At 39.6% G+C, this 15,904-nt stretch overlaps 1 protein-coding gene across 8 annotated transcripts in view; it reads left to right on the top strand.

Moving 5' to 3' along the window:
- The window catches only part of MCTP1 (multiple C2 and transmembrane domain containing 1), a 442,261-nt gene that overhangs the window by 238,200 nt on the left and 188,157 nt on the right, over positions 1 to 15,904 (top strand). For all 8 annotated transcript variants that reach the window (XM_081088724.1, XM_081088723.1, XM_081088722.1 and 5 more), the window contains 2 exons: positions 2,504 to 2,634; positions 14,774 to 14,960. In XM_081088724.1, the coding sequence (XP_080944850.1) occupies positions 2,504 to 2,634; positions 14,774 to 14,960 (318 nt within the window). The remainder of the gene's footprint in view (positions 1 to 2,503; positions 2,635 to 14,773; positions 14,961 to 15,904) is intronic.

Below are 15,904 nucleotides of genomic sequence, written 5' to 3'. Positions count from 1 at the left end.
AAACTTTTAAAAAATGCTTTACAGAACTTCTTTGAACGTCATGTCAGCAAAGAAGACCAGTAATTGTATTGCATCTCTTACTTTATGTGCTGTGGGACCTTGGGTAAACTACTTAACTTCACTCTGTCTGAATTTCTTCATTTATAACACAGGAATAAACGTAGGAACTATCTTTCAAAAAAAAAAAAAAAAGGCTGCAACAAACCTAAGTCAATGCCTGGCACATAAAGTGTTCAAAGAGTATTGGCTGCTCTTATTATTGCAACAAGTATTAGTATCAGTGCTACAAATGCATCATTTTACGTGCCATAACAATCTGTGCAGATTACTCTGAGTCATTTTATTCAAACTGATTTTCACCAGTGCAAATTGAAAGTTGTTTTAAAATTTATTTAGAAAACAAAGAGTCAAAATTCCCTCTGTGGCTACTAGCAGTGAGAAATGGCCATCACTTTGCCTCTTCATGCCCTAATTTCCCCATCTGTAAACATGAGAATTAAAATAGTGCCTACTTAATAAAGTTATTGTGAAGAATGAATGAATATGTTACACATGTAAAGGGCTTGGAACACTGCCTTACCCATAATAAATAATAAGTGGAAGTAGCAGGAGGAAGAGGAAGAATAGCATCAGTAGTAATAAGTATATTGTGTAATACCAATTATATTAGTAGTAATAATATATTAAATAACCATATTGTTATATTAATGAGAGGAGTAATAATAATTAGCAAAGTCATAGTTATGTTTGGGACACATGCCTTATCTGTGTTGTATTCAATTTCAACCTCTTTAATGACCAGCTTTATAGACATCAACTTCATAGACAGCTTGGGACAATTGATCACATCCATCTCGTTTTAAAAATCACATTCTACCTCCATGGGAATATCTTGGCCTTGACATCACTGTTTTCAGGAAGTTTTGATAGACAGCCTACCTCGGTTCCTTCTGGCCCAGGAAGTTTCATCAGTAGTTAGAGATATCACAGAGCTTACTTGTCTGAGGTAGTGAAAACTGCTAGCGCCCTGATCAGTTACCTTACTGAGTGCCCCCATGGAAGGGGAGGGCATAATTTCTGACCTGAAGGAAACCAGATAGGAAGGGCAATCCTAAAAACGAAAACTGAAAATTTAGGCACTTTATGGCCAAATAAGTAAGATAGACCAATCCCCAAAATATCATAGTCATTCATCCAAGCCCAGTTATGAGTCACTTGAATTATCATAGCATCCACCCAGTGCCATCTTTTTTTCTGCTATGGGCTTAATCACATGTTTTAAAGAAACTACTGATTCCAAAAATAGGTATCTATGGCCACATCTGTCTCGTCCTTTATCAATTAACATCATTTCCATGTTCTGGTAGGCTTCAAACATTACTTATTTTTATAGTTCTGCTCTTTAAGTATGAAATATGAAACCAGGCTATGGACACGTGTCGCTCTTTGCTCTTTCTTCCCACGATCTATTGCTGGTTAATTTCAGATGATGAACTTTAAAAATTGTGATTCATTTGCATTACCTTTGCACATAACATACTTCATTGCTTTCAGAGTCTTCACATCGGAAGATCCGTCTCCCATACATTAAAAAGAAATAAAGCCACCACATGCCCTCCTGCTGAAATGAAAGAACAGGGAAACAAATGTGAATGTTGTTTAACCCAATGGGGAACGGAGTTTTACATCAGTATGGGTCACTTGATTCATTGATTCCACCCAGTGTCTTATCTGAATACGTGAAGTTACAAAATTGCACTTCAGATAAGATATCTTTCTTGTATGTGCAACATGGAGGTTATATACACACATATTCATATTAACTCACAAACATTTCTGACATATTGTTTTGGGGAAAGAGATCTGAAGCTCTAATCAAAGACTTGAGCTAGAGTCTAGATAACTAAAACATAATGACCCAGGATGGGTCACTTGGTCTCCAGGTCTCAGTTTTTCCATATATAAAATGGAGATAATACATCAATGCTCTAATTCTAAGATATAAGTTTACCTGGCCACCCCAAAGCTACTTGTTTTTCCTCCTGTTCCCATAGAACTTTATTTTTTTTAATGTATTCAGCTCAAGAATCCCCATGTGTAGGGAAGTAAGAAAATAAAAGAAACCCTGGGAATCATCATCTTTCTTTATTACGAGTTATATCTTTGTGTATTAGCTGGTTATGTAAAATAAATGCTAGTGCCGGAGTGAGCTATTTCACTTATAGACTGTGTTTTTGCCTTTTCTATGTAATACATATCTCTCAACTGTTATTCATGATGAGGAGGGGTGACTTTGGTTTTCAAGACACATCCTTCAGGGTCCTTTCAGACAATATGCAATAAAGATGCTAATGACTCATTTTCAGTATTTCTGGAAGCTTTTGTCAAATCTCACACTTACATGCTTTTCTAGACAGTACCTAAAGTTTGATTTAATGTCTCAAGTTACATTGTATTAAAGACTGATATGGGTGAAACAATAATGACTGTTTTGGTTTTGCAGATTATGCCCAAAACTTTGAATCCTCAGTGGAGAGAACAATTTGATTTTCATCTCTATGAAGAAAGAGGTGGAATTATCGATATCACTGCATGGGACAAGGATGCTGGGAAAAGAGATGATTTTATTGGCAGGTTTGAGCAATTTTATATTTTTGGTTCACCCTAAGGGGGGAGAATTTTGTTAAAATAACATTTGCTTTAATTCTGGTTATTGTAAATGATCCTGACTATTTTGAAAGAAGGGATCTTATCGTAGTAAGGCTGTGCTTGGGTGAGCTGAAAACTAGGTTTGAAAACTGACCAGTAGGTGGCAGTTTTGACCAGTTGATGGACAGGCGATCCAAACTTGATATCCAGGAATTTTCTCCAGATGTCAGAAACATTGTGCGTAAAAGTTATGGGAGTTGAGAAAGAGGAATCTCACTTGATATAAGATACTTAAAGGAACAAAGAGCATATTCATAGTCTGTAAAGTGATCTGAGATTATATTACTTTTCATCAAGCATATTGTGACCATAAAATGCATTGTTTCCTAAAAGTCCCTACAAGGCAAAGAGTCTTTATAATCTCCTGCAAGTTCATAAATTGGTAGAGTTCCCAAGTTTTAGTGAAGGAAGCATTAAGTGGGGCAGATCCATGTTAATCTGATAACGCGGTGAAGAAAGGACTATTCTGAGGCTCACATGACATTTCTGCACGAAGACAGAGTCACTTTGAATGCCTGCTTGGTTACATGAACTGTTTTCTCACCTTCAAAGCATATTTTTATATTTCTTGATAGTTTTATATGTGTCTTTATAGCAAAACACTGAAACCTGCCAATACTGAAATCAAGGATGCTGTACAGAAGATTCTGTTAGTTCAGGAAATTCTTTCCTCATTGTAGTTCACATGATTCCAAGTCTGTAAACATACAGCATGCATACTAATAAACAGAATTTTATGCTAGAAAAGCAAAAACAGGATCCAAACCAACATATCTCTATCTATCTATCTATCTATCTATCTATCTATCTATCTATCTATCTCTGTGTGTGTGTGCGTGCGTGTGTGTGTGTGTGTGTTATTCTGATCTATATTGTTTCCTTCACAGGATTTAAAGTGAGAGGTCAAAGATTAGCTTTCATTAACCTTTAATATTTAGCTTATATGATGAAATGAGAAAAACACTACTGTAACCAAATAGTATGTTACATTTCAATCCTTTTAAAAGGGTAGGCCTTTGTTGCATTTTTTTTTTCCCTCTAGTGAAACACTATTCTCAGATTTTTCTTGAAGTTTATCTTGTTCTCTAGATAACTACCAGTTTAAATAGCAGTATACAGTTGTTAATATTAAATACATTTTATTATAATTATTGTCTATATTTGTCTCCCTCAATATACTGTGCGCTTTTTCAAGTAGATATTATCTAGATTTTCTTGAATAATTAATTTATTTTCATTATTTGTAACAACCTTAGCTATATTTAGTGACCAAAAGATAATTGGAGTCCATTGGGCGTGGCTCAGTTGTTGAGCATTGACCTGTGAACCAGGAAGTCACGGTTCAATTCCCAGTCAGGGCACATGCCCAGGTTGTGGGTTGATCCCCAGTGTGGGGCGTGCAGGAGACCGCCAATCAATGATTCTCTCTCATCATTGATGTTTCTCTCTCCCTCTCCCTTCTTCTCTGAAATCAATGAAAAATATATATTTAAAAAATAAAGATCATTAGAATGACTGCCACATGCAACTTGCTATCTTAATCTTATTACTTTTACTCCACAGAACATTAGTAAAATCATTAACTCCTCTTCCCGGTGATTCATGATGGTTTTAATGGGCTGGCTTTATGTCCCCTCTACTCAGAACTTCTGCTATCCTGTTCCTTGCTCTCTTTGAGCTGTGCTAGCCTCTTTGCTATTTCTCAAGCACACTGAACACTCTCTCACCTCAGGACTCTTCCCTCCATCTGTAAGACTCTTCAGGTGTCCACCTGCCATGTTTCTTTACCTCCTTTAGGTCTGTGTACAAATGTCATGTCAGGGAGGCATCCATACCAAATCTATTTAAACTTGAAACCCCTTTTCCTAAATACTCCCTCTCCCCTATCCTGCTTTGTTTTCTCAATTGAAGAATCACCACTTGACATACTGTGCATTTTTTAATTTATGTTATCTTTTATTTCCCATCACTAGAATGTATGCTCTATGTGGGTTTTGTTCCATGAGGATTTTGAGTGTTTTGTCCAATATGGCATCTTTGATGCCTAGAAAAGTGTTTGGCACACAATAGGCACTCAATAAACAGTTGTCAAACTTTAATGTAAATACCTGAAGCTTGATTTAATACTCAAAATTATGGTTCTTCCTTCTCTAAATAAATACTCAATTTAATACCAGATATTAATGAAAAGGCAGTTAGAGCAACGTGCCTTAGTGGAAGGTACAATTATACTTTATACTTCAGTATAATTGAGGAAAGCTATTTGAATATAAAGGGGAGAATTGATGAGTTAAAATGTGAAAGTGCCTGAGTAATCTTTATACTTAAAAAGTACTGAATTGTTTTTTGAAGGAAAAAAAAGGTAGCCTATACCTTTATCAAGTTACATATATCATAGATGTTATGACATCTAGGCAGTTAATGCCCTCTGGTTGTTAAATTTTATGCGAAAAATAAATTCACCATTTAAATAATAATAATGATGTTTTACAACCTAAAGGGCACTATTACACCATCAGCGCAACATTAGGCAATAATGAGGGTGGTTCATACAACAATTTTCCAGATGCACAAAGTAAGGCAACTGAAGGTTTAAAGGTTGCCTAGTTATTTTGAAACTGGATGATCTGACTCAAATCCAGGACTCCTGACTCTAAAGCCCATGCTCCTTTCACCTTGGTTTTCTATTCAGAATGTTCTGAAGCACTGAAGTGCTCAATAAAATGCTGAGTAGTCAGTAAACCAGCTTGGGTTGTGTACATCATACTGTAAGTTTAAACAGCAAATTCTGCCTGTCACTGAACTACAGATGTCAAATGAAGGTGAAATAATGTTAATCTGCAGGTAATTATTTAACTTTCTGATCACCTGCATTTTGGCAGGCAAGACGGACTGCCACCTTTACGATAATCAGCTAATAAATCCTCACGATTGTTGCACTTTTATGCAGAGCAGTAATCTGAACAAATTGGCTGCTGACAGCTGTGGTAAATTGCCAAGAATGAGTGCTGTCAGAAACAAGTTGTTTTTATGAACATGCAGAATAAGAAATCCTGTGCCAACCAATTTTATCCAGTTGGAGTTATTTGTGATCCAATATAGCAAGATTTATAGCATTATTTATTAGTGTGTAAAATATTTGTTTATCTGTAAACTGGCATTGATTTGGGGTACATTTATTTTAGGTTCGTGAATTGCTACTGACTTTATTTGTTGCATTGTTATCAGGGCTGGGGCTGCCCATGACAACAAAGATGTAAGCTTGAGTAGAGAGCTCTATGTCAACAACATTTTTATTAATGATAAAGGGTAAGAAAAACTTCTTCCAAATGGGCAACTTGTGGGCGAAAAACAAATGCTTTGAAATTCTACAATCATAAAACTAAATCTGTACCTGAGCACTTCATGCTGAGAGAGAGAAATGTGGGGTGTGCAGGTGCACTCACTGGTGTATTCACGTGTAGTGCGGCAAATGAGGAAAACAGCATTTGATTGGATATTAACCAAATTAATGTTTTCCGAAAGTTGAAGGTCAATGCATTTGAACATTAAGCATTCTATAGATTCTGATTTTTCAATGTTTCTTATTTGCAATACCAGTACTACAATAATTCTTTTACTTCCCATGTAAAAAAGAGCAGGAGCAGTCCTGATGCATTATTAATCTGAAAGCACATAGATAGATCATCAGAAAGTTCTATACTGAAGAGAGTTCTTTCACAAAATCATAATGTTTCACCATTTTTCTTACTAAGGATTGAGTACAATATTTCATTAGGAAGATAGACAATATTTAAGTAAAGAATGGAATGTGTCATTGATGTTCCTCTTGGTTTTTCAAAAACTCAACCTAAACCAAATAATATATTAAGATTTTAATCTATTTGCTTTTGTGGGTTACTATTTTTCCTTCAAGATTTTCTTAGAAAGTTTATACTCACTGCAATATTTCTTATACAATGGGCAAAGTTTCCAAAGTGTATATTAAATAGTTTGTCTTTGAGTCACTGAGTGGGAAATTTCACAAGCTTACAGAAGAATGCTCTGATAAAGTAATGCCCCTAAAAGATGATTGAATGGTGACAACCTCTGACAGGAGAAAGGTAACAACAGCATTAGCATTTTACAGTGCCAGACATGGCATAAAAACTGCATAATTGTGAAACTTGAAACATTTTTAACAGTAACATATTGAATTCTTTATAATGCAAAATTCCAAAGAATTAGGTATTGTATTGATTTCTAAGATTTTATAACATATCATGTATTATTACTTTCACTAATATAAAATACAGGGTGTCCCAAAAATGTATTTACACATTAACATCTGATAGCTCAATTTTGAAATGTATTTTAATACATACTACCTTTATGATTATTCACAAAGTATGTGTATACATCTTGGGGGACACCCCATAGTTCTCATATATTAAGAAATCTCAAAAAAAGCTTCATAGTTCTATTATTAAATTTGGTCAGAATTATATAAAATATGTTTTTAATAAATAACCCCCACCAAAGAAATTCAATGAAGTCTTGTGTTTTTATTCTGAAGGCTTTGCTTTTAAATGTCTTGCTAATCATGATGGCTTCATAATATCATTAGCTAATACTTCGAGGCACAACATCCCCATAGAAGTTCATTGTCAATGAGAGTAGATGAACATTTCTATTGCTAATATTCTTCTGGATAATTTTGACTTGTCTTGGCTGAATTCCAGTTAGACCTGATGGTAGCACCTTCGGTGTGTAAGTCGGAAGGTGGCTGACAGGGAGCTCTGCTGGAAGCGTCAGCTCTGCATATTCTTGTTTATCATTCTGCTCACTTGTGCTTGTTCAGTTAGCACTCTCTCCTACCCACGGTTTACTCACTGGGATCTTTTAAAGCAAGTGGTATCCATCTTGTGAAGATTAGTTCAGTTACATGTAGATTACATAATCTGTAAATCCACTTGCCAGGGCATATGTGAACTGCAATTTAGTGAAAGCAAGTCAGCAAGTGAAGGGCCACTGTCAACCCCTCCAGGTTATGCAGCTCCTAATTTCCCCTCAAAATACTTGCAGGCCATACGCAACATATCAGATATGTGGGCCACCTGTGTTAATGCATGTGTAAAATATTTATGAAATTTGATTCCTCTCCTATTTTTAAATTACTTAAAAATACAAGTACGTCTAACATTTATGTCCTCTGTTAATGGAGGGGAACGGTTGCTAATGGGGATGAATTTTTTGCGGTATCCTAAGAAAAAGAATTTTTCTGAGATTCACACCAAAGGATGGGATATAATAGAATGCTTTAGTTCTGTGGATCAAACCCCTGAGTTCCCAAGGTTTCATTTCCATCCGCCCTACCAGGAAGAAGTCCCATGTTGCCTTTAGCAAGGCTAAAAACAGAATTTCCCGTCCTTGTTTGCACAGTCCAATACAGCATCAGGCTAGCTTGATTTGTGTTTGCCCGCTGCAATCCATCAGTCCATTGCATGTGGGGTCTGCAAGTTCACATGGCTATGGAGGAAACATGGGCGAATGCAAGGAAGCCAAGAGCGAGCCAAGAGCACAAGAGTCATGAGCCGCAAGAGCAACAAGAGAGCAAAAAGAAAGAGAATTTCTTTGTTCAGGAGATTATGTATTTCCAACTTTTCATGTGCTTGTAGTGGCCATGCCCATTCTGGCCAATGATCTTTGTTCCCATGTGTGACTGACAGACAAGTAGCTTCCCTGTGTCACTCCAACTTTACTGGGCATGTGTCTTCCTTTTGTTGGATCCCTTCTCACAGTGTTTTGCTGGGAATAGGCCAGTGGTTTCCTGGGGAGTGCAAAGTTGCAGCTTCCTGGAGAATCAGCCCAAAGGATATGCCTATAATGTCTGGCGTCCCCCTTTGCTCCTTTCCTATTATTAATAACTAGCTAATTACAACAGTATCACCTGCACCCCAGTGGTCTCACACATGTAATTAGCATCCAGGTTGCACAAGACTGTTTTATCTGATAGGAATATCATTGGCCACTAGCTCAGGTATGGCAGATAAAATGGCAGGGGAGGAAATAGGTGATAGAAACACTGAAATTTCTCTCTTTGAACTCGTAGGGGAATATGTCCCCAAATAAATATTCCTTCCATGTGGCTAGATAAATGCATAGAGTTGTGTTTTTGTTTTTTTTTAAAGTGCAAAGAACTTTAAGCTTTCCTATGGGAGACAGGAAATGTAGTTTGATTTCTTGCTATCACGTAATCTCTCTGAGTCTTAATTTCCCCATTTATGATTACAGTAGCTCTGGGATCTTCAGTTTTGACTTTGTTTCAATTCTTCTATTGATTGATTGATTGGTAAGTTGGGTTCAGTACAGATAGTAAGTTTTGTAATTTTTCAATATCAAACTAATAAGGCATATGTGATAAAACTACAAACTCTGTGGTAGTTCTGAAAATTGAGATGTGAGAAACTAGAAGGCTTACAAAAAACTGATTCCCGAAACCTAACAAAGACCTGACAACTCAAATACTTAATAAATAGTGAGTAAATGAATGAGTGAGTGAAATAAGTGTTGGAAAGAAATTTTTCTAGGAAGACAATATGGGAGTGGTAAAGTGGGCGCATTAAATGCCAGTTCCACTCTGCCACTCTGCCCTGGGTAAATTTTAGCCTCTACAATGTCACCTCCTTGTTTGTAAGTACTTTAATACATACAGCGCACCAACTATGTTCCAGGTGCTGTGCTAGGTGCCTACCCTCAACGTGTGTCAGGATATTGACAGGGAAAGACAACTGCAGGTTATTTAAATGAGAATTAGTAAAAATTAGTGAAGCAAAGATAGATAGAGCGGTTGTCTTGTTCAAACACAAAGAAACAGTTGAGCCCTAGCATGGATGGTGAAAGAATTACAAGCTGTCTGGAATGGTTTAAGGAGCGAGTCAGCAAGTGACACTCAAGCTGAGGGCAGGCTGTAGAGGGCACCGTTACCTTGCTCAGGATATTTCACAAGAGGTGGGCAGCCACGGGAAGAACAGGGGCAGGTTTGCATGTTAGACATCTGTAACTAAGGGGACTGAATGGTACCAATGGTTTTTGCCTAGCCCATGTCCCCTAGAAACAGAGCTTGAGGCAATGAGTAAGTGCTGATACTTTATTGGGAGGTACCGTCCCAGCCACAGAGTGAGAGAGAGAAGACGTGAGGCAGGGAAGACTAGGAAGCAATGTAAGGTGATATGTTACTGGGCTGGCCACTGTTTCCCGGGTTTCAGAGACACCGCTGATTGCTCAGCAGGGGCACCTACTTGGCCACATGTGGACAGGCAGTGCGGTGAATTTCACTTAAAATTGCACCAGAGGATTACTCCTGAGCACAGTTTTTAGATGAATAGGAGATATGCATAACCTCAACTAGCAAAAAGAACCTTGAAGTCATTAATACTCTCTTGTCCAATGTATTTGTATAAATAGACATTTTCTGCATCAGACTGATTAAAGTCAGAGTTCTGAAACATTAAATATAGGACAGGACCTGAGACTATTTCTATGAGTACACTCAACATGGAAAATTTAGTTGTAGCAGAAAAGCATAATCCTCCCTATCTACACTAATAAAAGAGAAAAATGGTAATTGGCGTACGGCGATACCATTTTCATTGGCTAATCAGGGCTATATGCAAATTAACTGCCAACTAAGATTGGCAGTTAACTGCCAACTGAGATTGGCAGTTAACTGCCAACAAGATGGCGGCTAATTTGCATATGTAGGCACAATGCAGGGAGGCGAAAGGGAAAGCAGGAAGAAGCCCCCTGCCACTGACAGTGATCGGAAACCCAGGGGGGAGCTAAGAGCTGGGGGGCAGGGCAAAGGCGTCCCAGAGGCCGCCTTTGCCCTGCCCCCCAGCCATGATCGGAGAATCAGGCGCCTTTGCCGCCCTGGCCAGTGATAGCAGGAAGTAGGGGTGGAGCCAGCGATGGGAGCTGGGCATGGTCGAAGCTGGCAGTCCCAGGAGCTAGGGGTCCCTTGCCTGGGCCTAAAGCGAAGCCCACGATCGCGGCGCCCCCAGCTGCCACTGCAGGTCCCCGCTTCCCGGGCCGGACGCCTAGGCCAGAGGCGTTAGGCCTGGGCAGGGGCAGAGCCTGCAACCGCGGGGAGCTGGGGGTCCCCTGCCCAGGCCTGACACCTCTGCCGGAGGCCTCAGGCCTGGTCAAGGGGCTGATCCGGTGATTGGTGATTGGAGGGTGATGAGGGTCAACTCCTCTGGCTGAGGCATCAGGCCTGGGCGGGGGGCGGAGCCAGGGATTGGGGGGATATGATGGTCCCCTTGCCCAGGCCTGAAGCCTGGGTCAGAGGCGTCAGGCTTGGGCGGGGGTTGGAGCAAGCGATCAGAGGGAGATGGGGGTCCCCTGTCCAGGCATGATTCCTGGGCCAGAGGCCTCAGGCCTGGGCGGGGGCCAGAGCCAGTGATCGGGGGGAGATGGGAGTCCCCTGTCCAAGCCTGACACCTCTGGCGGAGGCGTCAGGCCTGGGCAAGGGGCCTATCAGGCGATTGGAGGGTGATGGGGGTCAACGCCTGAGGGCTCCCAGTATGTGAGAGGGGGCAGGCTGGGCTGAGGGACACTCTCCCCCCCACACACACCCAGTGCACGAATTTCGTGCACCAGGCCCCTAGTAAATTATAATGCTAATTTAAATATTATTGGTTTCAGAGTTTTAAAAATTCAATTTGTAAATTTTTCTTATTTTATTATCTTACTAGAGGCCCGGTGCATGAATCTTCATGCATCGGAGGGGGCTGACCCTCAGCCCGGCCTACCCCAGTCCGGAAGCCCTCAGGGGCAGGAGGTGACACCCCTATCACACCTCTGCTGCTGCTGCTGCCAGCAGTGCAAGCCTAGGCCAGCCCTGGTTACCTGAGCGTTGGCTGGCCCTGAGCAGATGGGCACCCGCCATCGAGGCTTGCCTGCTCCTTGGGCTGGCCCTGGGTGACTGGGGGGGGTGAGGGGAATGGGGGACTCCAGAGGCAGGTGCTTGGAGCGGCCGGACCCACCTGGAGGTGGGCCCGGCCGTGCTGTGTGCCTGCTGCCCTGGCAGGGCTGAGGGGACTGGGTGCCACCATCTTGTGGCTGTGGGTACCACCGTCTTTAAGGGCGTGGCAACAATTAGCATATTCCCTCTTTATTGGCTGTGGACGCCACCATCTTTGTGAGGGTGTGATGGTCAATTAGCATATTCCCTCTTTATTAGATAGGATAAAACTTACAGCTTTCTTTCCCAGTGTATATATATTTAAAGCATAAAAATTACATAATTCCATACTTTAAAACTGAGATAATTGTTCTGTCTAAAATGAATCCAGTTTAAGAACCACTGCAAACAGCACACACTTCCTCCTGGGGTGCATGATTACTTAATGACAGACTGGTCAAGAAAAAAGAAAAAGAAAAAAAAAGCCTAGATCTTGGATTCCAGAGTCCCAAGTTCAGGTCTTGGCTCTGCTAATAACTGACTATGACTTCTCTGGCCCTCAGTTTTTCATTGGTAAATTCAGGAGATTTCAAGGACCACAAATCCTTATGTCTATTTGAACCAAGAACAGAATTAAGTGAAGTAGGCCAGTTATAAATAATGACAGTATTGGGAACAGTAACTAAGTCAGAGGACATTTATTCTATCTTTAAAATTATTTAACTTCAAAACTTTAATACTACAAGGAAAAATCAACAAATCCCTGGACCAGATTTGGTCTGAAAGTTGCCAATTTGCAATGGCTGGGCCAGATTACCTTTAGAGCACCTTCCCCAACTCTAAAGTATTAAATGCAAAAACTCTACTATAAACAAGGAATAGCCCAGCATCTGTATGACCAATGTGAAATGGGAATAGGCATAGAAGGAAACCCCCCAGAAAGCTTCAATTTGTTTTGTGTTTTATGAGTGATACAGTGTCTCACCAAAGAATAAGGCAACGACAGGACAGGGAAATGCGTGATCAAAGTGAGTGAGAGACCCTTCTTGACACCAACTTTATCCAACCAGAAGTACTATCTGAATTGTAATCTCTGTTCAATTCTTTAACCCCTAGAGTGCCAGGGAGCGTGATCATGCTCCTCCTGTCTTTCGCCAAAAGTGCCAGGAGTGCTATTCAAAAATTTTTTTCTATTAGTATTTTATAATACAGTCAGCAAACAATATATGTCAAAGATGAAAACAAATGTAGTAAAGGTTTCCTTAAGTTTTTGAATATGTAACTTCATTTACTTGCGATTCATAATTTTTTTCCTAAACTGCTGTAAAACCAGCAAAAATGCCTTGGCAATTTTAGCATAGTTCCTAGAATATTGGTTGGCACTCAAAGGGTTAATATCATACACCTAATCGGGTCCAAAGATTTATTCACATTCAACAAACTACAGGCGAGGCACTGTACCAGATACTGAAAAGATTTACAGAAAATGATATTGATGTTTTTCTTTTATTAGAGAATACATTTGACTGGCTGTTTTTTTCCATTGCATTTCTTTTATGCTCAATTTGTTCCAGGTGTCATTGACCAGAACTTAATTGCAATTAAAATGAGAGTATTAGAGCCCTGGCTCGGTAGCTCAGTTGGTTAGAGCATCATCCTGATACACCAGGGTTGTGAGTTTGATCCCTGGTCAGGCACATACAACAATCAACCAATGAATGCATAAATAAGTGGAACTACAAATTGATGTTTCCGTGTGTGTGTGTGTGTGTGTGTGTGTGTGTGTCTTTCTCTCTTCCTCCTTCTCTCTAAAGTCAATAATAAAAAAAATTTTGAATTAGAATATTATATGGCATTTGATATGTCCTTTCATCCTTTAGAGTTTAAAAGACAGCATGAGAGTATATTGGAATGGATGTTGTATTTACAGAAACAATCAGGTTATTTGACATATATTCTAACTTTAAGAAGCCATTTTTCAGACTTGCCACAGACTCTAATTTCTTTCTTTCTCCATAGTTACCATTTAGCACACACACATTTTTCTGTCACTGACCAGGGTGTTTCCTTTCTTTCATTTCTTTTTTCCATTTCTTGCATCCATATTCCTCTTCCTCCCAATTGTTTCTAGCCCCAATTATCTCTGCTGTCACTTTTGATAGGCAAAAAGAAAAGGTAAATGTCAAACTTTGGATTCAATTCCTAAAATCAGTCATGCTTAAAAAGATGTTTGAGCACAACTATAAGCTTTGAGGCCCTATTCATAATAGTTTAATTTAAAAGCAAAAACAATAAACAATAATAAAGTGAAGAAAATGAGCAAAAATTTAATTTGTCCCTGATAGCTGAGCATCCTGTTTCTATGTTACCACATTGATTCTTGTAATTGGCTATTTCCTGTTTTAAATGCCTTTTATTCATATCTGCCCCTATCTCTCCGTTTACCGGCCTTGTGGTTACCACAGTATCTTTCTCTTCCAAATCAATTGTCCTTTTTATGAAAAGAGCTTGCAAGGTGTTCAGCCCCGAGAGTGGCTTGTGGTCCATGGGCTGCCACGTTATGAAACTCCCAGGATGGTTCTGCTACATAACACTTGATGTTTTCAGACGATTGGTTTGCTTTTTATTTAGATTTATAAGTGCTCTATGAATAAATTGGCATGGTTTTAAAACTGTAAAACGTATGGCATCACCAGAGTGCATATTCTAATCATTGCTTTATACATTATATTTATAAATGAGGGGAAAAAACACCCATTGGTTTAAAGGTGATACAAAAATTCAGACTCACGGTAGCCTTTCTGTAAGCAAGGCCCCACTGACCTAGGCCTTCCAGGCATTGGAAGTCCCTGCCGATTTATGAATATGGTGACAATGGGCAGTAAGTGAATCAGATAAGCACGCTTTTGTATCTTACAGGAAATCAGCAATTAGACACTAAGATAGTCAGGGGCTGAATTTTGCAAAGAAAGTCAGCTGACATGAGGGATGTATACTTCCAATGGTCCAAATACTATTTCTATTGATTTACTTTTCACATTGCTATGAGCAGCCTGAACTTCCACTGTTTGATGTTGGGGGGGAAAAAGCCACTTGCTAATTCAAAACATTTGTCTCCAGGTGCCAGGTCGACCTGTCGGTCCTCAGTAGGGAACAGACGCACAAGTTGGAATTGCAGCTGGAAGAGGGTGAGGGACACCTGGTGCTGCTGGTCACCCTGACAGCCTCGGCCACAGTCAGTATCTCTGACCTCTCTGTCAACTCCCTGGAGGACCAGAAAGAACGGGAGGAAATATTCAAAAGATATGTACGTATGTAACCCTCCCCCCTCAAGGCATGTGTGACCAGTGAGGTTATAAATAATTTACCTGGAGTGACGGAAGTACATCTGAAAAGCTGTCTGACAGATCAATCAGCAGGCGCAGAAAACTGGGCAAATGCAAATGCCACGCTTATCTTTGCAGACGCATTTGCATTCCCCACCGATGTCTAGACACCAGGTCTTTTCTAGAGCCTCTTCCAGAGCAAGGTCTAGATTCTGAGATTCTCCTCAGTGATTCTGTCAGGCAGTACAATGACCATGCAGGGAACATCCTGTAAAGGAAAGTTAAATTTACACAATATTACTTTAAAATTAATTCATTGACTTTTTGTCATTGCAATCCATATTTCTTTGTCTTTCCAAGTTTGAAATAGAGTCAGTGGCACTTAAATTAATGAGTAGCTTGGTAACTAGAGGGTATTCTGAGAAATCATTCTTATTTTCAACTGTTTAGAAAAGCCTCACTTGTTCCTTTACTTTTTTAATTGAATATGAAGGATAATCAAAAGGAAGCCTCTTTACCTTTAAATCAAGTGTAGAGTGAGGGGTTGGAATAGTGAGTCACTAAAATAAGTACCCTCTTCCATTTTCACCAAACCAAAATATTCACAACCAAAGCTGCCTCTTTTCCAGCATCCTCACACTTTCTATTTCCCACCATGTAGTTTTCTTGAATCAACAGAGAGGGGAGCTCTTACTCCACCATTCTCTCAATGGAGGCTCGGAAAGTGAATACCTCAGTACCCATGAAACAGGGGGAAAAGCTTTTCCACTTAAAATGACAAAGCTTGTATTGTACGATGCTGCCAGGTGTTTAGAAGGCTCCTCTAGACACTCAGCTATGAAACCAAGCTCTGACTAACAAAGGACCGCTTAATATTTTTTTTAGATTTTTAAAATATTCCTATTTGCTGACTGACATCCTTTCA

Source organism: Myotis nattereri (assembly GCF_964212035.1).
Source record: "Myotis nattereri genome assembly, chromosome: 4".
Taxonomy (NCBI): domain Eukaryota; kingdom Metazoa; phylum Chordata; class Mammalia; order Chiroptera; family Vespertilionidae; genus Myotis; species Myotis nattereri.
This window is presented reverse-complemented; position numbering and strand designations above follow the sequence as displayed.